General features: G+C 37.5%; 1 protein-coding gene and 1 long non-coding RNA gene across 2 annotated transcripts in view; one reads left to right on the forward strand and one right to left on the reverse strand.

Annotated features, from left to right (window-relative positions):
• The first annotated feature begins 145 nt into the window (after positions 1-145).
• LOC111324013 (uncharacterized) overlaps positions 146-27,113 on the forward strand; it is an 84,293-nt gene continuing 57,325 nt past the window's right edge. The window contains 12 exon segments of the mRNA XM_088737371.1: positions 146-372; positions 3,566-3,767; positions 12,556-12,869; positions 13,146-13,290; positions 14,138-14,454; positions 15,837-15,984; positions 16,596-16,646; positions 18,999-19,312; positions 19,856-20,000; positions 20,838-21,154; positions 25,962-26,109; positions 26,619-26,678. Coding sequence (XP_088593497.1) covers positions 334-372; positions 3,566-3,767; positions 12,556-12,869; positions 13,146-13,290; positions 14,138-14,454; positions 15,837-15,984; positions 16,596-16,646; positions 18,999-19,312; positions 19,856-20,000; positions 20,838-21,154; positions 25,962-26,109; positions 26,619-26,678 — 2,200 coding nt within the window. The 5' untranslated portion in view covers positions 146-333.
• LOC148719772 (uncharacterized) lies at positions 5,322-8,260 on the reverse strand. Its single transcript, XR_015992919.1, has 3 exons — positions 8,130-8,260; positions 6,408-7,711; positions 5,322-6,018 (listed from the first exon to the last, which is right to left on the reverse strand). It is a non-coding gene; the product is annotated as an uncharacterized LOC148719772 (long non-coding RNA).

Raw genomic sequence — 27,113 nt, forward strand, 5'->3', positions numbered from 1 at the left:
GGCGGGTTTGAACCAGGTACGTCGCTTCTCTGAAAGCATTGCTTTTGACTGGAAGTCCACTCAGGCACCACATCAGATTTCCACGAAACTTTATCTGAATATTAATTTTACATTTAAAGCGCTGATCTTTTGGTTATTTCACGTGCGGGCTCAAACGGCTCGAGTCGCTGCTCGCCGATAGTCCGATATTGAAGTGTCGCTCACGGCCAACTGCTCGTAAAGTGACTCGTTTAAGGCTTGTTTGGTATTCCTGGAGCTGTATCGACGTTGGAAAATGGTTCACAAGTGGGAACTGAAGTGAAATAAGCTCAAGCACAAGTTCAATCAATCGATATGCTGTTTCTTCAATGGTGCAACTCGCACTGTGTATGCGTATGTTATTTGTGTGAACATCCTTGTACTTGTTTTCATCCTCGTGCTAATTATTATCTCAGAAGTGCGAAACAGGCTTCAAGCGCGGTACTCAGTTGCAACACAAGCATAAGCATAAACATAACAAGCTAATGCGCTGGTGGGCACAGCTGCAACATAAACATGAGCACAAGCGCTCAGTCGATGTTATGTTAAATAGGGACATGGTTGGTATAAGCAGTATAGTGCTTGCTGATTGCCTGAAAGTCTTTCGCTTATGTTTATCCTTACGCTTATGCCAACCAAGTCTTAACTAGACAGTACGTATAAGCATAAAAAGAAGGCAACGTTTTCATAATCTTATGCATATATGCTTATCCTTATGTCCGATCGTTCCATCCAGCGCATAAGCTTTTACATGCCTATCCCTATGCTTGCATCGCAAGTAAATACTGAGCTGAATATTGGAACAATAGTTTTATGATAAACAAAACAGCACCCTTTTGAACTTTCTTTTCACAAACCTTTACAGTAAAATCTGGAACAGTGATTGTCTTACACTAAATCCTAATCAGGCCATATTTTCTGTCTTTGAGGCTTAATTTAATTTCACATCATATTCCTCAAAATGTTCATTTACCAGTCTAACGACTCATACACTAGTATGGAAATCAAACACCCATTTCTATTGACGACACAAACTACATTGGCTTATCCAATTCACGAGTCGGCTCACACAGCCTTTGATCTTTATTAAGTTTTCATGAAATAGCCTTTCACTTTCATTTCGCAAACTAGACATTGCACAACTGCATCCATTCAATTTACATTTTTAGCTGAGCTTGTTTTGGCACTTCACTTTGTAAATATTCGCCGCCAATCAACTTTCCCACTTCCAAGCATTGTCCAACATTTTGATCGCAAGGCAGACTGTTGCAAAACACCTTTTCTTTTATGATGCACCGATCCCGTTTAGATATTTCTGCAAGGAAGACTTCTGTTTTAAATCGCGCACAATTCTGAAATGATTGAGAGATGTTTATCGCTTTCTGCTCCGAAAAAAAAACAATAAGTGGGTAATATCGGGTCAAAATTGGGTCAAGATCGGAATTCTATCGTTACACTCACTCGCTCACGCACACATTCACTCATCGCGACAACATATGTGGCTTCATCTCCTACGGGAGACTAGCTACGAAAATAATATTCGTTTACAGTCCCGCCCAGACAAAACGTGCGAAGCCTTGCAAGATGACGCGAACGTGCTTTTGGCCCTCCGAAAAAGTTAAAAGGAAACGAGGACGAGAACGATTTGAATTTGATTAGCCAGGGCGATACCTAAATTAATGGAACAGTGGAGTAAGAAATATTGTGCGTTGCGAAAGAAAAGCGAACATCGTGTTGTGATGACTGTTCTGATATGACAGGTTTTCCTGTTGCTAAATCGCGACTCCCATTAGCCTTATCTTATATCATGATTAATCGGACTTTATCACGATTGTGATCTCCAGTGCGACCCCCAGCCAATTATGCGTCGGTGGATGCCGCTGTGAAATTTTTTTAAAGATGTTTATCGTCTTTGGTAGTGTCACGTACTGCAAGGAATGAAAAGATTATAATTTATGGTCGAGCTACATAGTTTGCTGATTTAAACGGTAAAATGCTTTCTCCTCAAAGAAAAAAAATTTCCTTAAAGTTTCATTATGCGCCGATTGCACCTATTTGAGATATTTCTGCACGGAAAACTTCTGTTGAAATTGCGCAAAATTCTGAAATGATTGTGAGAAGTTTATCGCCTTCTTCTCCGAAAAAAAAACAATAAGTGGGTAATATCGGGTAAAAATTGAGTCAAAGCGAAATTTTTTTGTTACACTCACTCACTCACGTACTCACTCACTCCCTCATCGCAACAACATATGAGGCCTCCCCTTCAGTAGGAATCAAACTGCTGCAGAACTCGATCGATGCTGTTGTGCTGCAACTGAGGACGATATTGTTTAAAATTATAATTATACAATTAAGACAATATTGAGCGAGTGAGTTAGTGAACAGACATCCTTTTCCGGATGAGCGTTTTGTTACAAATAGCCACTGATCAAAACAATCGCGATCGCATACCGGGACACAACTGTAACATTTTATCTTCTGCAATTTTATAAGGATTTTATAACTGTTATCGTTTATATCATTGTTATCGCTTTAAAACAATTAGAAGTTTAGTAATTAGTTGATTCAATGTATTGTATTTCAGTTTACGTTCGATTGTAATGGCTGAGTTTCCGTGATATCTGGCTGTAAAGACTGCCATGCCTGTATCACCGGTCATTAGAAAAATTTTTAAAAAAAACGGCGGGCTGGAAAACTAAGGTCACGTGGTCAGTCTAAAAGCGGTGGTAAATCTCTATATTGATTCGCTACAAGTTTGATTTGTGTCAAACCACAATAACGACACTATTGTTTGTCCATTAGGGACGCGATCTATTAAGGTTCCACTCAGAACCTCATTTTAGTCAGTTGTCTTGCTTTGGTCAAACTATTAGTCGTGTTTATCGGAAGAGGGTTTTTGTTCACCTTGAAGTTCGTTTTGGTTAAACTATTTCAAGCGGGACTGTTATGTAAGTGTCTATGCTCTTTCTCTTTCTACTTTTCTAGATATCTAGCCTTTTTTGTAGTCTCGCCGAGTTTTTACACAAGTCTCTTCATCGCTCGGTTTTGCAACCTTGTGACACGTGGCTCACGTTAAGTTAGAACACTACACATTTTTTCCCGCTTGGCTATTGCTTTGTGTAAGAGTTCGTTTTCAAGCGGCTCTCATTTATCCTTTCGAAGATATAGTGTTTGTGTGAATTTATCTTTTAGGTTTTAGCTTACTTCTGTCCTTGTATCGGAATGTTTGGATTGTTAGTTCGTATACAAGAAATTAGTTTAGCCAATTCATATTTCAGTTTACCATAACTACTTGGATACCTCGACTAACGGTTAAGTAGAACGATTCAAGACTTTTCCGTAAAATACATCCTCGCTTCACAGTGCGTCTTCACTTGCAAACATGACTTAACAGTAGTCGTCGAAACTTTCTTCTCTTGTGTCGGCCGCTACACCTGCCTTATTCGACCAGTAAAGCATGTGCCGCATCATTACTGTCTTTTAGATACCCTTGTCTTGTAATCTGTTTTTATTTAATAATTAGCCGACTCATTGCACTACATTTCAGTTTACGTTGGATTATCGACGGACCAGTAAAGCATTTCCCGCACGCAAAATTCAACGCGACAAGGTGTTGAGAAGTGACCTTTGGCTCTACAAAAGTCGCCACGAACCTGGTGTTATAACATTCAATCGAAACATGGCGCTGTTTAATCTCGACCTTTGTTTCCGGGTAGCTTTTCTCGCTGCACTTCTTCCCCTAACTGCAGGTGAGCACACTAACATAATATATAAGATATGGGGGGGGGGGGGGGAGATTGACGGGGTCTGGAACCTGGGGACAATGTTCTCACAACACGCATGTTATGCAGCCAAAGAACTTCGTCGCTGTTCCCGATGTTTTGAACAGATTTTTTCGAAGATAGGGAATGTATTCTTCTTCAGATGAAGTGTATGATGTCAGTGTCAGTTGAAATGATATTCTACTTTGTGTGAATGATAATATCAATTAGAGAAAATGAGCCAAAATTGCAAGAAACGACGGTAAACGACTTCGAGTTAAGACATCACCGGTCGATCGAAGGGTATGCAGGTGAGAACAGTCAGTCAGTGAAATGATACGCCGGAATCGTATGAGCTTCTCTTATACCTTTTCTTGATGTCACCAGGTATGACTGCTTGCGTCACTGATTTTTCTGTCTCCTTTGGTAAGCATAGAAAATTAAAAAGAAAGTCACTTTCAACTCGAGGGTAAACCTGTCATTCTTGTAACTCATCCCTCGACTATTCGCGTTTCATGATCTTCTGGCTGTAAATACACGGCTTCTTTTTGAGACTTTCGGTTATTTAATTCCGTAACCTCTGCTGTAGCTGCATATAATTTCGGTGTCTTTAAACCAACTGTCCAAGATCTTGGCAACTCTAGCTACTGAAATACGAAGTTTGTCTAGCATCTGTTTCTTGCGCTGCGAAAGGTTGATTTATAGAAAACAAGCGAGATCTAGAATATCATATTTCAAACTTTATGACCAAGAGAGCTTTCGGATTCGACAATGAAGATATTTGTAGAAACCTACATGGGTAGAAAAAATAACTGGAGTTCATTTGCAAACTACAGGAATTAATTCTAAAGATAAAGCAAGTTTTATCTTTAGATATAAACTTTGGTTTTTGTTGTCATTGGCCACATTAAAAAGAGGTTGAAAAGTTTTCAATGGTAGTCTGTCATGTTCGCAAATAAATGAGTTTACTGGAAGGTAGAGTTTTGGCAACATTTTAACATGAAACACTACATTAAATCTTATTGGTCTTAAAATGTATTCGTTTGATTATCTATTGGCTCACTATGACAAATTTCATCATCAAACTATTTGAAAAGGCTTGGGTTTTTGTTAAAATTGACCAACTGATGTAACATGCACAGTTTTTGTTCCATTTTCCACTAATACCGTGACAAGCTGGCAACTATTTGGAATACTTTTCAACCCAACCACTTTTCGCAAATTGTAAACACCATTTTGAAATAGGAAATTTGTGGCATATACAGCTGTGCATCGTGTCTGAAATGCCATATTCAGTTAAGTTAACAGCATTGAGGTGGGTTTACGTGCAAAGAGAGCTTGGCTGTTTGTATCAATAATTTTCTTCTTGGGCCTGTTGCTGACTTTTTGATGAGGTTGGGCTGTTTTACGGAATTTTCCACTGCGTTAGGGATATCTCTGCACTCGCTGGTTCAACAAACACTTGGGACTGTAGCTGTCGTTTTCTTCACTTTATTGAAGTCATACTTTCGTTCATCATAACTGTTCTCATCTTCTTTAATGTTACAAAGTTCCCTAGTTTTATTGTTATCACACGTAAACGCCCTAGATACGTACATCCGACAGCAAACCTAAACTGTCAAACATTCATTATTGTTTTTTCGTAATCTAAGACTCGTGCACGGCACTTATTTCCTTAGCGTTGACTGTTTTTACCTTGTTTCGACATTAAAATGACTGAATATAATCCGATTACAATCATTAATTACCACTAGCGATTCGTGACAGGAAGCAAAAGACCTCAGATGCTATTCGATACGGATATGGTTGGAACATGTAATACACATTTCTGCATGCAAGCGCACTAAAATTACTAGAAAACGTGCTTGAACCTTATCTAAGAAAAACTGTAGGAAATGATACTTCAGCTTGTCTCGACAAGCTGTTCCGACAAGGGACTGAGGATATTAGTAGGCTAGCAGATTTAGAGATGTATTTGTGAGGAAAGGCCATACTTGTGCTCGGTAACTCATTCTTATTTATATGAACTAGTTTTAGGAAGGATACAGTATTTTATTACACAAATTTGATGCATAGGCTGTACTAAAAAACCTTAACTTGACTATACTTTTACAGTCATATACACATGATAAGCCGTTAAAAGGGTCAGGGTTAAAAGTGATTTGCCATACATCTGCAAGATTTCGTGTAATTATATTAAGGTTTTTAAAAGACCTGTTGGCAACTGATACCAGGAGATCTAGGAATATTCAAAAGAATGGTAAATTAGGTAAAAAATATTAGAATTCAGTGTAGGCCTGATACTGAAACAAGACTCTTTAAAAAAGGAATATGTACTAATGAAAAGAACAAGGGAAATTTTTTTTCAACACTTGCATATACCCATATGGCATGCGGTAAAGTCATTTAAAGTAGTCACAATCCCAGTTTTAGTGTTGAAAACACATATGCTTGCAGATTTCCTATAAACCTGCAGTAAGCCTGCCATGATTTCTAAACTTTGATACACAACTCCGAAGGAGAACAAATAAATCTCAAGTTTCTATTTATTCAGTTTAGGTTACTCATACTATCCTGTGATGACTTGATCTTGAACATTTTTCAACTAGTTACAAAAATATGGCCTACCTGGAACAATAATCTTCATGTACACATTAAACCAGGTCTACATCCATAATGGGGAGTAGTTCTAATAAAAAAAAATACATTTTTTTTCATTTATCTCACAGTATGTGACTGTAGAGGTCATATGAAAGGTACATTCCTGGATAGGGACTGAAATTTCGATAACCTCAGCAAACTGTAATTATCAGAATTGCAAGCTAAGGTGTGCCTAGTTACCAGGTGTTCAAGAACCCAATTAGTCACCTTTGTTACAGTCAAGTTCACATTTAGCCAGACCATCCTGTTCCATGATCTATATTTAACAATTATTCGCCTCAGGTTTGGTGAATATCGTCGAATAATCTCCGAGACGAAGTCAAGGGGATTATTCGACAATATTCACCGAACCTGAGGCGAATAATTGTTTTAGTATAATTTCAGAGCTGAAAAACAGAGAAATTTCTAAAATTATTACATTTTAGTAACATTTATTAACATTTAATTTTAACATTTTATATAAACCGCGTGGAGCAGTTTATAGAGCGTCATATATAAATTATACAAATGCCAATTAAAAGTGATACTTTTGATGAAGTGTAGTTACTGTATCTTTTTCTTATGGCCATCAATTTTCAGTAAATATCTATCTTTTATTACACGACTCGGGCAGTCAGAGGGCCAATAACTAAAATCAACCAATCAAAATGCCCTATTGCCGGTCAATATTCTCTCATTATTGGCTGACATCCATGAGAAGAATCAGGACCACACTGGTAATTTGCCTCATTGTAGGCAAACCTTACATCTGATTAAATTTTTTTTTGGTCAAAAACATGAAAGGCATTGGAGGCAATGAAGTTTTCCTAAGTTCATAAGTTTTTTTGTGAATTTTTTTCCATCAAATTGTAAAGTTTATTAAGCTTCCACTCAATTCACAGTCCTCTGTTCATTTGCTTATTTACTTTCCCAACAGTCTTAATTATTGTTACCAAGAAATGTAAGGGGCAAACATAATGTGTACAGTTTGTGTTATAATTTTTATACAAATAGAGTATTGCATGAATGTAAATTTGAAGTTCAGTGCTATAAGTAGCTTTTTGGGCTGCAAAGTTCAACAGAGAACAGCTATGCCAAACAATGTTGTTTAAAGACATTTCAGTCTGAAATGGTAAGTTTACAAAAGTGACATTCTTGAGTGAAGCATGTCAAGCATTAAGGCATAATTGTCATTCCCTGCACACAGATTATTTGTAGCATTCTTTGCAGTGCCAATAATGAACAATCCCCTCAAAGTTTTAATTCAATTGACAGCTTGAAATTGTAGTAAACTTTAGCTGTATTAAACAACAACAAACATATGAAACATATGTATGAACTGCGGTTATGAGACGTATATGTGAACGATCCTTCGCAGTAAAGCACTATTTGAGCAATAGTGAAAATCAGACCTGAAAAAAATTTCAGGCCTGTACGGGATTCGAACCACTGACCTCTGCGATACTAGTGCAGCGCAGTTCATACATATGTTTCATATGTTTGTTGTTGTTTGATTTATCATCTACGGGTTTATGTCGAATTAATTTGATGGCCTGCTCCCAGTTGGCTTGTTAGCTCAATTGGTAGAGCGCTGCACTAGTATCGCAGAGGTCAGTGGTTCGAATCCCGTACAGGCCTGAAATTTTTTTCAGGTCTGATTTTCACTATTGCTCAAATAGTGCTTTACTGCGAAGGATCGTTCACATATACGTTTAGCTGTATTGTTTGCGAGAATTATGAGAAGATGTAAAGAATTCACTTCTTTATCTCTGGCAACTTTGAAAACTTCTGTATCTCAGCTTTCAATGAACAACATTTGTGTCAGAAGGACAGCAAATAAATATTATTATACTTCAGTAAAGTGTTCTTGTACAGAATGAAGCTTCAATACCATTGATATTAAGTTGACTTCATGATAAAGGTTTTAAAAATAGAAATGTGTAATATCACTTTACAAGGATGAAAAAGCAATACCATTTTAAAATTTTAAAACAGTAAACGCCAAAAACTTAAAGACGGAATTTTAAACTACTGTAACAGTTAAAACATTGCATATCTATTGACTGAGATTTTAATTATTGATTGGCACACGGTAATGTAAAATAAGCTTTGTAAACAAAAACCAGAGCAATTAAATTACAGATCGAGGAGAATGCTAATACATTAAGTAGTTTACTAACACCTGCTCGCCTGATTTTCCTGCGCCACTTCAGTTTAATCTTTTCACACTTGAATTAAAACATAAATTTTGATTATTTGCAAGCATTTCAGGGAGGACATTAAAAGGTTACGTTTAAAAAGAAACATAATCAAAAATAAGGCAGAAGCACATTACCCAAATATATATGCCTCTAAATACAGCTATGATATGAGTGTTTATGCAGTTGTTTACATATGTAAACTTGGTGTAATTTATGGCCTTTGAAGTAATTTTAACCGAACAACGTTACATCCTTTCCCTTGAAAAATGCTTTCATATCGGTTATATCAAGTTGAGTACATTCAGAGTCATGAATGGCTTTTGGGTTTACCACATAATCAACACACAACGAAGTACGCCAAATAAGCGTGAGTCAAATTTTAATAAAATATGGTTTTCAAATATCGTATGAAAAGTTTGAAATGTTAGCTGTGTCTCTGGAGATTGGTTGCAAACCACCTAAGGTGGTTTGCACGTTATGTTATTGCCGCCATGTTGGTGGACGTAAACAATAGATATCTCATTAGCTTCTTTTGTTCGTCCACCAGCATTTGTTCCTTTCACCATCGTTACCTGTGTCTCTGGAGATTGGTTGGAAACCACCTATAGGTGGTTTGCACGTTATGTTATTGCCGCCATGTTGGTGGACGTAAACAATAGATATCTCATTCCTTCTTTTGTTCGTCCACCAGCATTTGTTCCTTTCACCATTGTTACCTGTGTCTCTAGAGATTGGTTGCAAAGCAAACCACCTAGTACGTTACATAAACGGATTCACGAGTTTTAAACGGATAATATGGAAAATTACTCATGAATTTAAAAACTGTAAACAACAGCCATTACGCTTGTCTCCCTCGGAGTCATTTTTAGTCTCGTCACGCAACGCTCCCCCCCACAAACTAAGGGGGGTTTCAGTTTCTGAAATTACGAAAACCCTAAATTTACGGGACGGTACAAAACGTGGACCCCCCCTCTGGACCCCATTCTAGACCCCTTCTGGACCCCCTTCTGGACCTCCCTAACTAGATTAAGAAAGGATGAAAACAATAAATACCTAGTGCGACTTAGGAGGTCGTCATCAAAATGGCATTTCATGCTACAAACATTTGCCTGAATCTTCAAAAGTGCCACTAGAAATGGCGGAAAAAAAGCTGATCGGAGCGGCCGATCAGAGGAAACACCGGAAGTTTTGTAGCCTTGTGCCGAGGTCCCCACTCTAACTTATAAACAAAATGGCACCCACAATAGCACGGGAGAATTAACATTTCTAGTAGCACTATTTGAAGATTAAGGCAAATTTTTGTAGCATGAAATGCCACTTTGATGACGACCTACTAAGTCGCACCAGGTATTTATTGTTTTCATCCTTTCTTAATCTACTTAGGGGGTCCAGTAGGGGGTTCAAAACTGGGTCCAAAAGGGGGTCCAAAAGGAGGTCCAAAAGGGGGCCCAGAACAGGGGTCCACGTTTTGTACCGTCCCCTAAATTTACCGTTAAATTTACCGTTAAATTTGACCCAAAACTCGGTGGAAAGGATCGGACAGGAGATAATTTGACAGATTAGACCTGTTTTGGTTACAATTTGACTTTATATTTCGATGGATTCAATTTTAAGGGGTCTTGGTCTTCGTAATCTTGAAAACTAAGATGAGTCTTAGGTCTTAGGTCTTTGTTTTCGAGGGTCTTAGTTTTCGTAACACCCCTAAATATCACGTAATTTTTCCTCGAGATATTGAGCGGGGAGAAAGTGGCCACATGATTTGTTAATTAGACAAACTATTTTCTGTAGTTCGAGTGAATAGAGTAGAAAGCATAAAAACAGAGCTATGAGAAATTGCCATGTCCAAACAATACTGTTCACTCTTTTCGCAGTACGGAAATATATCCATGAGCCCCATGGGTTTGTTTCCATCACATTTTGGCAGTCCGTAAATTATCACATGTCAAAATCAAATTACCGCGACAGATTTCTTGTAAACAAAAACATCGCTGAATCAACTTAATTTTTTTCACTTTTCGGCAAGGCCATTACCACAGTTCTTAGTTCGCTTTCTCTTTTTTGTTGACTTCGATCCTTTTCACTCTGTTTTCTGTAGGTCTTTTTTCTTCCTTCTCACGTTGCTCGTCGTTTTCATGTCCTTTTCGCGTTCCTCTCGCCGTGTCCCTGCCCATTTTTCTTATGTCGTTTTTCGCTCTCTTTCGCGTTTTCGCGACTCGCTCGCAGCTGTTACTTCTTCTTTCCCTAACCTGTCTATTTTTACTCAAATCCTTTGATCATAAACTCAGATAAAATGAGTTTCTTCCGGTTGAAATAGCTTTACCTATAAGTACTATTGTTTTACAAGTACGTTGATTAGAATTGCATAATAGCGAGAATCAATGGAGTTTTCATTTACAACCTAGTCGGTATTGATTTTCCGCTCAAACGCGGGTTGCAAACTCTTTGCTTGTGCGGCTTGACATCTTCAAGCCTACGTGAAGCCCTCGTCTAATGCCTAACTGTGTGCCTCGGTGTTGTACACCGAAGTGTGACATGCGAGTATGCGAACTTCATCATTTTTTATTTGAGTTTCCTAGCATGTAGGATTTTCTAAGATACGCACACATTCACACTTGCGTATTACCCTAGCTAGTTACGAGTCCGCAAAGCAGTTGGCCACGCACGCTAAAAGTAGTACCTTTTACTTACGGACGAACGGTGATACACTACCAAATTTTGATCCTTGATCAAATTTTTTTCGGCTTCATGGGTTTCCGTTTTTATAACCATTTTCTATAAGTATGGAACTACGCTGCGTGCACTTAGCGCTGCGAACTCCCCATTTAGCGGAATTGGTTGGAGATACCTTTCAGTTTTGAATGCCAAAGCCTTTTTCGGACTTTCCCAACCTAACTTCATCGCCTGAGTGCGGACAAAATCAATATCAATATTTATTGAAATATGATCTCAAAACGAACGGGAAAGTTTAAAACCTGTGTGTGTTAATAAAAGGCTTAATTAGGAAGAAGGGGAAAATTTACGAAAGTCAATTTTCGACAACTTTAAACTTAAATTATTTCGAAAAGAAGACGGAGAGTCTGAAGCCAATATTGTTTCAGTGACTGCTATTGTTTGGTAACATTTGCTTTAATTTCAAGCTAAAGCATTCTTGGAAACTATTCTAGCTGTTTTATCTGCTCAATAACTTTAACTATACAGAGTAGTGGAAAGATTTCCATTTAATTCGCTACCATTCAAATACAAAGTTAGTTCCAAATATAGTCTATTGTTTTTACCTTTGTATCTTTCATCAAGAGTATACATAATGAGTTATGGACTAATTATCATGGTTTACGCCTATTCCAGCATGAACAATTAACTCAGCTCTTTCCTTTTGATTAGCCTGTACATTCCCGCCTTGCACCCTAGCGACTGCACATTTGCACTAAAAGTGAACCTCTCTTTGCCCTAAGGAAGGGTTTCAAACCTGTTCTTTTCTCAAATTTTCTGTGACAGCTTATCTATATTATACCTCTTAAGATATGTAAGTCCTAAACTAAAGTGGAGAACAGCAACTGTATTTAATGACCAAATAAGGAAACAATAACATGACAAGTGACGTAAGATAAACTTATTGTAAAATTACCTTTATCCACATTTGCTTCATTTGCCCTCCAGTGCACCACAACGGTTTCTCTAGAAAATGACATCTTTTCTTATTTTCGCCAACATGGACACCTTAAGAAATGGCTCCTACTTATTGTATTTCCGTGCAGTAGTTTTGATCAGAATGAGATTTCTTCCTTATTAATTTTGCAATGAAACTGATCATTGATGTTTTAGGCCCTACAGACTATCTGTGACATGGACATTGTTGGCAAATTCAACCATTATCCCTGTAACAATAATTACTTTGAATATGCTATACAATTCAATTGAAGTTTTCGGTTTTTAAGGAGTCTGCATTGATTTGGGTCTTGGAGTGGGAAGTGGAACAATTCAAGATGGTCACATAACTTCTTCTTCTGTACAAAATGCCAGTACACCAGCCAAGAATGGTCGTCTGAACTACACATCGGGATCATCATGGTGTGCAGGAACCAATGACACTAACCCATATCTACAGATCGATCTACAGACACTTCATATCATCTGTGCGGTTTCAACTCAAGGGAATTCTCGAGCAGATCAGTGGGTGAAGAACTACACACTGCAATTATCCACAAATGGAACAACTTGGACAGATTATAAGGAGGGTGGAAAAGCTAAGGTAGATGACAAATACTGCTTAGAAAGAAAGAAATTACATTACAAATATTTTCATGGACTGTTTTAAGCCACTAATAAGGGTCTTTTAACTGCTTTAATACTGTGAAATTCCTGATTGCATGAGACAAAAGTTTTAAATAGATGTACTTCGGTAATATTCCAGTGATGATTATTGCTTTTGCCTATGGATATCATTGTCTGTACATGCTCTTATCTCCACCTACATATAGGAAAAGATCATTTATGGCCAGATAAATTGAGTCTGTTATTTTGTTAGGTTTTGATAGGAAACGATGACAGAAACTCAGAAGTGAAGCATGCTATTTATGGAGTGTTAACGAGATATCTGCGATTCCTGCCAAAAGTTTACCAGGGCGGGGTGTGTATGAGAACAGAGATGTTTGGGGTAGAAAAAACGTCAGGTGAGTGTGGAACTTGTAATTTACTCTTGCATGCTTTTGGAGATTAAAGCTCAACTTTTTTTTAAATGGGCCATCCATCAACCTCAAATTATATTATGATTGCCAGAAAAGAAAATTTTCTACCCAGAGGAAAATAAAGGGAAAAAAGTAAAGCTTTTCTTTTTACGTATTTTGGTGATCAAATTTTCTAACTTAGGGAAGTGTCTCTGTCAGTCTTGTAGCAGGTGATTATAACTATTAATTAGCAGTCTGAGTTTCTGGCCCAAAACAGTCGTGGATACATAACTGGAAAAAATCTTTTTGTACTGAAATTATAACTTAAGATATCATAATTATTGACTCATCTTTTCTGTTGACTTAATTTAATTTTTGGATACTCTCAATACCTGAGCTAACAAAATGGCAATCTTCAAAGAAGATTCAAGTCAAATCACACTTGAAGGATTATAATGGGAGTTAATAAGCCAAATTAACTGATCAACATTGTTGTTTCAATATACTGCTCATGAAGTCTACATTGGATCGAAAACCCTGAAAGTTGCTTTATCTGGCACAAAAAATTCATTCTGAAATATTGCTTCAGAGATATTTCAACAGGAAAAGTTTGGTTTTTCACTTATATAGCCATTATGCAACTTGATCTGTTAACGCAAAGAAAAAATAAACGTAAATTCATCGTGAGGTGCTCAAACACTCACTTTGAAAGGAAATATTTGCATTCGATATATTGCAATTAGATATGATAGGGATGGTAACCGGTAATTTGTAGTGGGATCCTGTAGATACTGCAGAAGATATAAATTGGAAAGATATGAAGGCTAATAATTGTTGTTATTATTATCTGCAGCTTGTGATATGAGGGCCATTGGTTTAGTTGACGGTGGTAAAATTCCTGACAGCAGCTTTACGGCCACCTCAATATTTAATAGTAGGTATCAAGCTCAATATGGTCGGCTAAATAAAACTAAAGCATGGGCACCCAAGGATGAAAACAATACTTTCGACTACCTACAAGTTGACCTGCTGTATGAGCATATCATCTGTGCAGTGGCTACTCAGGGAAATCCAAAACATGATGTAACAGAATGGACCACACATTACAAGATACGTTTTTCTCTTAATGATGCCAGTTTTGACACATACAAAGAAAACAGTAACGACAAGGTTGGTCCACATGTATGTGATGTTCATTTACAGTGATTAAAATAATGTTTTCGTTGCACCTGCGGAATGCTCTAAGTTAAGAAGAGTAAGGTGCTTGAGCGATATTTCTTTTAATTCTCAAATTTCAGTCTCGATTATAAAAGTTTATTTTTGAACTGAAATTATACAAATGGTAACCTTAAAAGGCACAATCAGAATATGATGTTAATTCATACTCTGCATCATGCAGCTAATTTTCAGTAATTGCAAGTAATCCTTTTAAATTTAGATTACTACATGTATAAACAGGAGCAAGGTACTTAATTGTATGAGTGTATTAATGTCCCTCAAGGAAACAAGACGATAATCGTAGAAATTGAACATGCTAACCATCCTTTCTTTTATTTGCACACCTGTGTTTGCTATAAACGTTCAATTTACGCTTATCTTGTGTGAATTGGTGCGATTTATATGTGGGAAGGAAAGGGCCTTTTTCGTGGCCAATAAATCACAAAGCCAAGATCTCTTCTGGTTGACTTTCTCCTTTCTTCCTTGTAATATTTCATACCGTAGTCAGTAGATGGCATGTACATTTATCTATGCTTTCACAGGAAGTTAGAGATAGCCTGTACTGTAATTGACTTGTAAATTAAAGGTAATTGTACATATGAGTGTTACTGTGACACACAGATGACTCCTCTGGAATAGGTGCTTTGAAAGAGGCTCTGTAAGACCCTGTTGTAATGGATTTATTACACTTCAACGGCCTTTTAAAAGTCATGCAAATACAATCCTGGTTAGAGGTTAGAGCTCAGGCAGCCCAAGAATACTGCATGTGTGTGATTGTGGGGTTTAAGATTGAATTTAATAACTCATAAGCCCCAAAATAACACACAGAACCATTGGGCCGCCTGTGGTTAGAGGTGCATGTAGGGAACAACATAACTTAGCTGCAACTTCATCGGACCTTTGAGCGCAAGTGTATTGATAGAGTGTTCCTGGTATTGAGTTTCATGGGAGCAACATAAGGTGTGTAACTGAATACAACTATATCATAGACAATAAACTTCCTTAAATTCTGAACTCTCATCATTAAAGATTACGCTCGTTCTGCGGGCTACAGAATGTTTTGAGATGAAATCAATGGGCATAATCTCCTCTTTCCTATACCCTCAACACTGTAACTTACCTATTTCAAAAATTTGGTAACTTACTATCCAGAAGCCACCCAGATACACGGTAAGAAAACAAAATTATGTTTCAGAGTGCTAACAACATTTTTATCTGTCATAATTAGCTGGAAGTTCATGCCCATCAATGAACTATTGATATTAGTGATTACTGAACATGCATAAAAGTCTAAAACAATTTTATGGTATCTCTTTTTGTGCTGCTTACTCCAGGTCTTTCCTGGAAATACAGACAAAGACAGCATTGTTATCAATAGTCTTGATGAATTTGCAAGTGCAAGGTTCATCCGCTTTGTGCCGACACAATATCATGGGTGGAAAAGTCTGAGAGTGGAAGTATATGGAGTACTTATAAATAAAGGTAACCAATGCATTTGACCACTTTGTTCCTTTTGAGACAGAAACAAAATTATTGTTTACGGTATTCAGCGAAGGGGAGCTACAGAGTAGGTGAATACGGTACATACACTGTTATCCATGATGCTTACTGATCCACTGCCATGGTTAACTGGTTTAATAAAGATTTAAAGTTGGACAGAAGAAAATTTGGGAATCAACTTGTCACAGGTGTTGATATCTACTGGTGTCGACCCGATGTTACCTGATCACCAAGTATTGTATCATCTATGGTATCCTATTCTCACTACATGGAACAAATTATCTCCTGATATAACTTGACCTTTTACATTGTGCCAAATGGTATGGAAGTGACAGAAAAAATTCAACCTGTGATGATAATTTGCATGCACATTGGAAGAGTTTTTAGTCTTAAATGACTTATACTGTGAGTCTTTAGCCAATTAAAGCCTAAAGTTTTGGAGATAAATGTCACCGCGGTATACAACGATTCTGGGAAACTGCTCATTTATTGAGAGGGAAGAAAAACACCAAGTTCAGTTATTCGATAACGCTGTTATTAATAATGTAATCGATAACTTACTGGCAAATATTATTTAACTGTGTTTATTTCAGTTCCGTCACATCCTCCTGTTTCTCCACTGGAAGTGAGTACCAAGGAAGGAGGTAAAAATTCATTTAATATTCATATGTAATTTACCAGCGGGAAGGTCCCTATTGCGAAAAACTCCGCAAGAGGGTCTTCCTTGTTTTCATTTTCTAATACGAACGAAATGTCTGCCAAAAGAACCAGAATGATTATGCCTACAATTACGAGTTTAATTACGGGAAGATCGTCCTTCAACAGAACAGTTTTTTAGTGGGTGGATGATAAAGAAAACAGAGTTTAATCAAATTAAAGAGAAAGGCTTCACTTCTGAAAAACTGAAGTAAAATGAGATACCCGATACAAAGTTTGGTGGTTAACCAAATTGTTTCGGCTGGATGGGTTTCTGGTTTACTATCATTTTCTGTCAGTATGTGGCTATACTGCCCGCGCTTTGGGCGCTGCGAGCTCCGCTAAGAAATCTACTAGAACGGCTTTTTTCTATTGAAATTTTTACATTTAGCAAAATTGGTTGGAGATATCTTTCAGTTTTGAATGCCAAAGCCTAAAACCTTTCCGCAACGTCCCAACTTAACTTCATCGCCTATTAGGGAAGATACCATCAGTATTCAAAAGATAAGAGACCTACTCCGGGTTTTGTAATTTTTTATTAAAATATGATCTCAAAATGAACGGGAAAGTTTAAAATCTGTTTGTGCTTTTTTAAATAGCTTAGTTAGGAAGAATAAGAAAAGTTACCAAAGTCATTGTGGACAGTTTTAACTTTAAATTATTTAGAAAACAGACGGAGAGTCTGAAACGAATGTTGTACCATTGAATCTATCGTTTGGTAACATTTGCTTTAATTTCAGACTAAACCACTCTCGGAAATTATTCTAGCTGTTTTATCTGCTCAATGATTTTAGTTAAACATTTAAGTGAAAAGGCTTTCGTTTAATTTAACCTACTACAATTCAAATACAAAGCTAGTTCCAAAGATAGTCCATTGTTTTTACCACTGTATCTTTCATCAAGGGTATGCATAGTGAGGTATGGACCAATCATCATGGTTTATTCCTATTCCAGCATGAACAGTTAACTCAGCTCTTTCCTTTTGATTAGCCTGTACATTCCTGCCTTGCACTCTAGAAACTGCACATTTACACTAAAAGTGAACCTCTCTTTGCCCCAAGGAAGGGTTTCAAATCTTTTTTTTTTTTTTTTACCGCGGTGATAGTTTATCTATATTATACCCGTTAAGACATGTAAGTCCTGTACATAGTGGACGACAGGAACTGTATTTAATGGCCAAATGAGGAAACAAGTAACGTGACAAGTGATGTAATATAACCTTATTTACATATACAAAGATACATACATACATACATACATACATATACAAAGAGACATATACATACATACATACATACATACATACATACATACATATACATACCTACATACATACAGACATACATACATTTATATACATACATACGTTTATTCAAAGCATTTGAAAACAAAGAAAAATGTACAAGGAATGCTTTAAAAAGGGAGTTTAGAAGGTTGGCCCTATGTAAAAAAACTCCCAAAAGAAAAATCTTAAAAATATTCTAATATTAAGATTCTAATACTACGAAATATTTAAAAATGAACCTAAAGAACGCTTAAAACATGGAATATTTCCCGCCCCTACAACCCACTCAGGTAAATCGTTCCGTTCTTTTAAAATTCTCACAAAAAAATGAATATTTGTGATAGTTACAACTGGATGCTTGAAACCTCAGCTTGTAATTATGATTACTTCTTGTTCGATTTGACGCTAACTGGAAAAAGTCTTGGCATTCGAGATTACTGAGAGAAAATATACATTTATAACATTCGATCAGAGAAAAATACAGTCTTCGATTCTTTAATGGTGACCACTTTAAAATGGAGAAACGTTCCTCGTAGTCCATTTCGCCCCTCTTTCGGCCAAGAGCCAGTCTCGACGCTCTTCTCTGGACTTTTTCCAGCAAAACAATGTCTTTTACCAGAAAGGGACACCACACAGGAACCACATACTCCAATTATTGTAATATAACCTTTATCAACAATTGCTTCGTTTGCTCTCCAGTGCACCACAACAGTTTCTCTAGAAAATAAAATCTTTCCTTATTTTTTCCAACATGGACATTTAAAGAAATGACTCCTACTTATTGTATTTCCATGCAGCAGTTTTGATTAGAATGAGATTTCTTCCTTATTTGTAATGGAATTGATCAATGATGTTTTACGCCCTACAGACTATCTGTGACATGGACATCGTATTAGACACACCTCATAGAGGTCCAAACCATGCATGTGTTTCTTGGCACATTCAACCTTTATCCCTGTAACAATAATTACTTTAAATATGCTATACAATTCAATTGAAGTTTTTGGTTCTGAAGGAGTCTGCACTGATTTGAATCTTGGAGTGGGAAGTGGAACAATTCAAGATGGTCACATAACTTCTTCTTCTGTACAAAATGCCAGCACACCAGCCAAGAATGGTCGTCTGAACTACTCATCTGGATCATCATGGTGTGCAGGAACCAATGACACTAATCCTTATCTACAGATCGATCTACAGACACTTCATATCATCTGTGCGGTCTCAACTCAAGGGAATTCTCAAGCAGATCAGTGGGTGAACAACTACACACTGCAAGTATCCACAAATGGAACAACTTGGACAGACTACAGGGAGGGTGGAAAAGCTAAGGTATATGACAAATACGGACGAATAAATCGTAGGTCCCGTCTCCTGCATCTTTAATTAGATAATTTGATTGGGCAGGGGACGTTAAAGAACGCACATCGCGAGATTACTGTGATGTGGTCTAGCCTGGTTACTGGGAATTGGGGGAAGGGGGCATCTGTAAAATTCGTCTTTATTGATTGTAAACTACCACTAGTAGTCTGGTAGAATTTCCTGCACAGTATTGTAAAGCGCCATGAGCTCAGGATATGAGCGCTATATAAATAAAAATTATTATTATTAATACTGCTAAGAAAGAAAGAAATTACATTACAAATATTTTCATGGACTGTTTTAAGTCACTGATAGAGTTTTTTTAACTGTCCTAATAATATGAAATTCCTGATTGCATGAGATAAAAGTTTTAAATAGATGTACTTCAGTAATATTCCAGTGATTGTTGTTTTTGCCTATGGATATCATTGTCTGTACATGCTCTCATCTCTACCCACATACAAGAAAAACTCATTATGGTCAGATAAATTAAGTATTTTGTTATTTTGTTAGGTTTTGATGGGAAATGACGACAGAAACTCAGCAGTGAAGCATGCTATTTATGGAGTGTTAACGAGATATCTGCGATTCCTGCCAAAAGTTTACCAGGGCGGGGTGTGTATGAGAATAGAGGTGTTTGGGGTAGAAAAAATGTCAGGTGAGTGATGAACTTATAATGTACTCCTGCATGCTTATGGAGATTAAGACTTTAAAGCTCAGTTTCTTTGAAGATTGCCATTTGTTACCTCAAGTATTAAGAGTATCCAAAAATTAAGTTAAGTCAACAGAAAAGATAGGTCAATAATTATAACATCTAAAGTTATAATTTCATTACAGAAAAATTCTGTTTACTCATGTATCCCACTATAGTTTTGGGCCAGAAATTCAGACTGATAATTAATATTTATAATCACCTTCTACAAAACACGTCCCCAAGTTAGAAAATTTGACCACCAAAATAAGTAAAGAAAAAGCTTTCCTTTTTTCTCTTTATTTTCCTTCGGGGACAGTTTTCTTTTCGGTAATCATAATATGATTTGAGGTTGATGGATGGCCCATTGGAAAAAATTTGAACTTTAATCACAGTTGAAGGATTATAATGAGAGAAAATAAGCCAAATTAAGTGACCCACATTTTTGTTTCAATATACTGCTCATAAAGTCTACATTGGATTGAAAACCCTGAAAGTTGCTTCATCTAGCACAAAAGAATTCATTTTGAAATATTGCTTTAAAGACATCTAAACCGTAAAAGTTTGGTTTTTAACTAATTTAGCCATTTACAACTTTCTCTGTTAACGCAAAAAGAAATTATCGTAAATTTATCGTGAAGTGCTCAAACACTCACTTTGAAAAGAATATTTGCATTCGATATATTGTAATTATATATGATAGGGATGGTAACCGGTAATTTGAGGTGGGATCCTTTAGATGCTGCAGAAGATGTACATTGAAAAAATATGAAGGCTGATAATTGTTGTTATTTTTATCTGCAGCTTGTGATATGACTACCATTGGTCTGGCTGACGGTGGTAAAATTCCAGACAGCAGCTTCACAGCCACCTCAATATTTAATAGTAGGTATCAAGCTCAATATGGTCGACTGAATAAAAATAAGGCATGGGCACCCAAGGATAAAAACAATACTAACGACTACCTACAAATTGACCTGCTGTATGAGTATATCATCTGTGCAGTGGCTACTCAGGGAAATCCAAAATATGATGTAACAGAATGGACCACACATTACAAGATACGTTTTTCTCTTAATGATGCCACTTTTGAAACATACAAGAAAAACAATAATGACAAGGTTGGTCTGCATTTATGTTATTTTCATGTATAGTGATATTAAATAATTGAATTTGCTTTCGTTGCACCTGCTGAACGTTCTGAGTTAAGAGTAGGGTGCATACGCGATGTTTCTTTTGATTGTCAAATTTCGGTTTTGACGATTAAAGTTTCTTTTTAAACTGAAACTATACAAATGGTAACCTTAAAAGACACAATCGGAATATGATGTTAATTCATACTCTGCATCCTGTGATTTAAAATATAAGAAAGGAAATTTTTTTGCGGTCAGTGAACCACAAGGCCAGGATCTCTTCTGGTTCACTTTCTCCTTTCTTCCCTGTAACATAATTCATTTATCACACTTCAAAGGACTTTTAAAATTCATGCAAATACAATCCTGGCTAGAGGTTAGAGCTCAGGCAGCTGAAGAATACTGCATTTTATGTGATTGTGGGGTTTAAGATTGGATTTAATAACTCTTAGGCCCCAAAATAACACACAGAACCCTTGAACCGCCTGTGGTTAGAGGTACATGAAGGCAACAACTTAACCGGCTTGGCTGTAACTTCACCAGATCTTTCAAAAATAATGTATGCGCCGTCATGGCTGCCTGGACTCAAAGATTGCTCTATTGTTTCGTTGGATTTTGGTTATCCACCAGGTTCAATTGATTCATAATGCCTCGTATCGGCAAGTTAAAATAGTTATTGACCATTCTGTGTGCTCTCCTCCGAGCTGCAATACCGATGCTGTAAAAAATGAGCAACATTGTGCGGTCTTCCTCCACTAAACTTCACACGTGCAGTTCTATCGCGAAATTACAATGTCAACTATCCTGTTCGAAGCGCTGGAGAACACGATGAAATAACTCTGACGATGAAACGGAAACTATTCGTTCAAGATCTAACGATATTCATGGACGTCGAAGCAAACCCAGGACCTGACCAACTATTAAATGGAATTGTTTCCCGCTCTGCTGAAGATCAAGTTACTGGAATTAAATTACTCGGCATAAACAACAATAGAATAACGACATATTCTAGCAGTGAACTTCGCGCTCTTTGTTCTAGCCTTGCCGTTCCTCGCTACGTTTTCCTTACTCTTAAGGAATATGGAATTCTCAAGACCCGCCGTACCAGAGCTGGAAAACGTGTTAGAGCGAGGAAGTACAAAATATCGACATTATGTAATGCTCATTACTATTCAAGCTGCCCTGCTTCGCCAACTCAAGTTAATTAATCAAGATCAAGCGGCGACAGACCTAATCTTATTCAGATACAAACAATCTCTGGACAGAACAGCGCGCAGGATATGAAATCCTTGAAGGGTTCATGTAAAGTGCATAGAGTTCAATTTTAATGCGCTATATAAGAACTTATTATTAAATTAAATTTAATTTAATTTATATTAAATTAAATTAAATTAAGGATTTCGCTCACAGGTTCAATGCTCAAACTGATACTGTCACCTCCGCTCGTTGTTTTCACCTCCGCTCGTTGTTTTCAAAGTCACCCATCCATCGCGCGTGAATTCAAGCAAATTGAGCCAAATTGCAAGGAGTGCAATGTTCCAAAAATAATGCTGACCAACGTTATGTCTCTAACACCAAAATTCTTTGAAGTTGCTGAGTTTGCTGTTTGATTGGACATCGATTAATTATGCATCACTGAGACATGGGTAAAAGAGCACATCGCGGACAGCGTTGTTGAGATTCCAAATTATTCAATCACTCGTCGAGATAGACAAGGTGTCCAACATGGTGGTGTTTGCCTGTACGTTAAAGACACTTATAGCAAATCTTATGTACTCAAAGATCTCACCCGTTGCGCCGATCATGAAATCTTATGGGTCCACCTTAGACCCAAACACTTTCCACGAGGGTTCTCTTGCATTGTTTTGGCTATTGTTTATCATCCTCCTGCTCCAGCGACTACAAATAACGGTAACGTCCGAGATCACTTTTTCAACTCCCTCTCCTTGGCCGAATCCAAGTACCCAAACTGTGCTGTTATTGTTTGTGGAGACTTTAATCGCCTTGATGTTCAGCCTATACTCAATCATTTTCGCCTGAAGCAAACTGTCAAAGTTACAACCAGGAAAAACGCAATCCTTGACCTCATGCTAACCAACCTTCATGTATTCTATGATAATCCCTCGTCCTATCCACCGTTTGGTTTGTCTGATCACAATACAGTGCTATGTTCTCCAAAGACAAAGAAGAAGACAGAGAAGACAACGAAATTCATCCTTAAACGCGATCTGCGTGCCAGCCGTAAAGCTGAGCTCGGTCGCTATCTTGCTAACATCGATTGGTATGTACTTTTTGGCGGACTCAATAACTGTGAAGAATACCTCCAGGCATTCCAATCTGTTGTTTGTACTGGTTTGGACCTTGTAATGCCCCTGAAAAGAGTTCAAATCAACACCACCGATGCCCCTTGGATGACGAGTGAACTGAAGTCACTAATCTCTAAAAGACAACGAGCCTTTCACGATCATGGACCTCAGTCAATCCTTTTTAAGACCTACAGAAATGCCGTAAACCGAAAGCGGAAAAATTGCAAAGCGACCTTCTATGAATCCAAGGTCGATGGAATGAAAGAAAAGGACCCTAAAGCTTGGTGGAAGGAGGTAAAAAGGCCTAGCGGAGCACTAAAATCATCAAGTAACCTCATTCCTCCTCTTGAAATTGAAGAGTTAGAAGGTTTACCCATGTGCGAGATGGCCAACCGTGTTATTAGAGCCCCTGGAAGAGTCGTTTACCAGGAAAGATTCCGAAGCTTCCTCTCGAAGACCAGAGCCCACAGTTCCTAGTTACTACGGAGTATGGTGTCTTTAGGTGTCTTTTAAATCTTAATGCAGCGAGAGCAGGTAGACCTGATGGCATTCCGAATTGGATTATTAAGGAGTATGCAGTCTCTAGCCTACCCTGTGTCAACCATCCTAAATGCCTCCTTTAAAGAACAAAAGCTACCGAGATCATGGAAATGCGCAGACGTCACTCCATTACCGAAAAATAAACCCATAAAGGATATTAAGAAAGATCTGAGACCAATTTCCCTAACGCAGAGTATTTCTAAAGTCGCAGAGGACTTTATTGTCACCCAACATTGGAAACCAGCTGTGTTGAGTAAATTGGATCCTGCCCAGTTTGGCGCAATACCAAAGTCTTCAACAACCTTTGCCTTCTTAGAGATGCTCCATGAGTGGTTTAAAGGGACTGACGGGACTGGCTCAACAGCAAGGTTACATATGTTCGATTATAAGAAGGCATTTGACTTGATCGACCCTGGTATACTCGTCAATAAGTTATGCCAACTCGACATAGTACCGAGCGTCATCAACTGGATAATTGATTTCCTGTCAGACCGTTATCAGACAGTTAAGATGTCTGATGGGTGCGTATCTGAGTGGGGCTCTCTTCCATCTGGTGTCCCGCAAGGTACCAAATCAGGTCCCTGACTTTTCTTGACTATAATAGACGATTTAGCGATCACCAACGCCTCCCTATGGAATTTTGTCCACGATACTACGGCCTCAGAAGTTGTGAAGAAAGTTCACCCCAGTGGAGCTCAAAATACCACGAACCAAGTAATAGGGTGGTTGAAGAAAAACAGACTTATACTAAACACAGACAAATGCAAAGAGCTGCGAATTGGTTTCTCTTCAGGACCAATGGATTTCGAGCCAGTTTCAATAGATGGTAAACACATAAAATCGGTTCAACAAGCCAAACTCTTGTGGTTCTGCCTGGTTTTCTTGTGGACGCGCTCTTAGCTCTTAGTTTTGTTCTGGATAAGAAAAGAGGAATTTTTTTTTCAACTACTGTCTGAAATCCACTGCAATCTGATAACTGCAAGTTGTAACACAGTAACACTTCTGTGGTTCTCTTTTGGTGGTTAACACTGTGACCTTGACCTGAAAGGCTCATCTCCGAAGATTTGAAATGGATTGAACGCTCACATAACTGAGATTACCAAGAAAGCAGCAAAGAGAGCCTATTTCCTTGTTCAGCTAAAAAGAGGTCACGTTGCACCAAAAGACCTTTGCCTCTTTTATGCAGCATGTGTACGATCCGTAATCGATTATGCAGTGCAAGTTTTTCATTACTGTCTCCCTGAATACCTCCACCAAGAACTAAAACGTATTCAGGAAAGATCCATGAGAATCATTTGTCCTGGTATGCAATACGAACAGGCCTTAGCTATTATGAATCTTCCAACTGTGAAAGACCGCCATGAAAATATGTGTACAGCAACATTTCGCAATATAATGAACGATCCTCAGCACAAATTAAGCACACTTTTACCACCCCGCTATGTAAGCTCTCATAGGTTAAGGCACGAGCGTACCTTTGCTTTGCCACTTTGCAAGACAAATAGACTTAAAACAGTTTTTTTTATTGCTTCAGCCAGAATAGTCAACGGCCAAAAATAATGTACAAGTTCCCCCTTACGACGAACTACGTATTTTTGTAATGATAAGATGTATACATGTACATAGTATTTTTATTTTATATCTGTGAATATGCAATTTAGTTAATGCTGCGAAGTATTTACCAATAAAGTATCTATCTACTTCATAAGTGTATTGAAAGAGTGTTCCTAGTACTGAGTTTCATGGGAGCAACATAAGGTGTCTAACTGAATACAGCTATATCATAGACACTAAACTTCCTTAAATTCAGAGTGCTAATAACATTTTTATCTGTCATAATTAGCTGGAAGTTAATGTTCATTGATGAACTATTGATTTTAGTGCTTACTGAACATGCATAAAAGTCTAAAGCAATCTTATGGTATCTCTTTTTGTGCTACTCACCGTAGGTCTTTCCTGGAAATACAGACAAAGACAGCATTGTTATCAACAGTCTTGATGAATTTGCAAGTGCAAGGTTCATCCGCTTTGTGCCGACACAATATCATCTATGGAAAAGTCTTAGAGTGGAAGTATATGGAGTACTTCTAAATAAAGGTGATATTTGACCACTTTGTTCCTCTTGAGACAGAAACAAAATAAAGTTGGACCGAAGAAAATTTCGGAATCAACTTGTCACAGGTGTTGATATCTTACAGGTGTTGATCCGGTGTTACCTGATCATTAAGTATTGTATCGTCTATGGTATCCTATTGTCAGTGACTACATGAAACAAATTATCTCCTGATATAATCACAACTTGACCTTCTAGATTGTGCCAAATATTATGGAAGTGATAGAAACAATTCAATCCGTGATGATGATGAGCATGCACAGAGGAAGAGTTGTTAGTTTTAAATGGCTTATACTGTGAGTCTTTAGCCAATTAAAGCCTAACGTTTTGGAGATAAATGTCGCCGCGGTATACGACGATTCTAGGAACTGCTCATTTATGAAGAGGGAAGAAAAACACCAAGTGTGGGGACGACTTATCACTTAGTTATTTTAGATATTAAGAATGTACTGAATGAATACTAGCAAATATTATTTAAGTGTTTTTATTTCAGTCCCATCGCATCCTCATGTTTTTCCTCAAGAGAGAGTAGCAGTGAGTACCAAGGAAGGAGGTAAGAATTCATTAAACATATACATGTAATTCATCAGCCGGAAGGTCCCTATTGTGTCCCTCTGTGCTAGAGGCCTTCCTTGTTTTTCCCAATACGAACACTTAACAAAATGTTTGCCAAAAGAACCCGAATGATTTATGGCTACAATTATGAGTTTAATCACGGGAAGATCGTCCATTAACAGAACTGTTTTTTAGCGAGTAGATGATAAAGGAAATAGAGGTTATTCAAATTAAAGAGAAACGCTTCACTTCTGAAAAACTGAGTTTAAACGAGATTCTTTTTCTGGCCAGATACCAGGGGATTCATTGCGAGTTTCACTCATCAAATTCCTTCGGTTTTCGTTGGGAAGTTTGCGGTAGAAATGAAATTAGAGGGACTTGCAATGAAATTAGAGGGACTTGCAAAGAATATGCGAAAATATATTTATAGGGG

This window comes from Stylophora pistillata, chromosome 11 (assembly GCF_964205215.1).
Source record: "Stylophora pistillata chromosome 11, jaStyPist1.2, whole genome shotgun sequence".
In the NCBI taxonomy this organism is placed as follows: Eukaryota; Metazoa; Cnidaria; class Anthozoa; order Scleractinia; family Pocilloporidae; genus Stylophora; species Stylophora pistillata.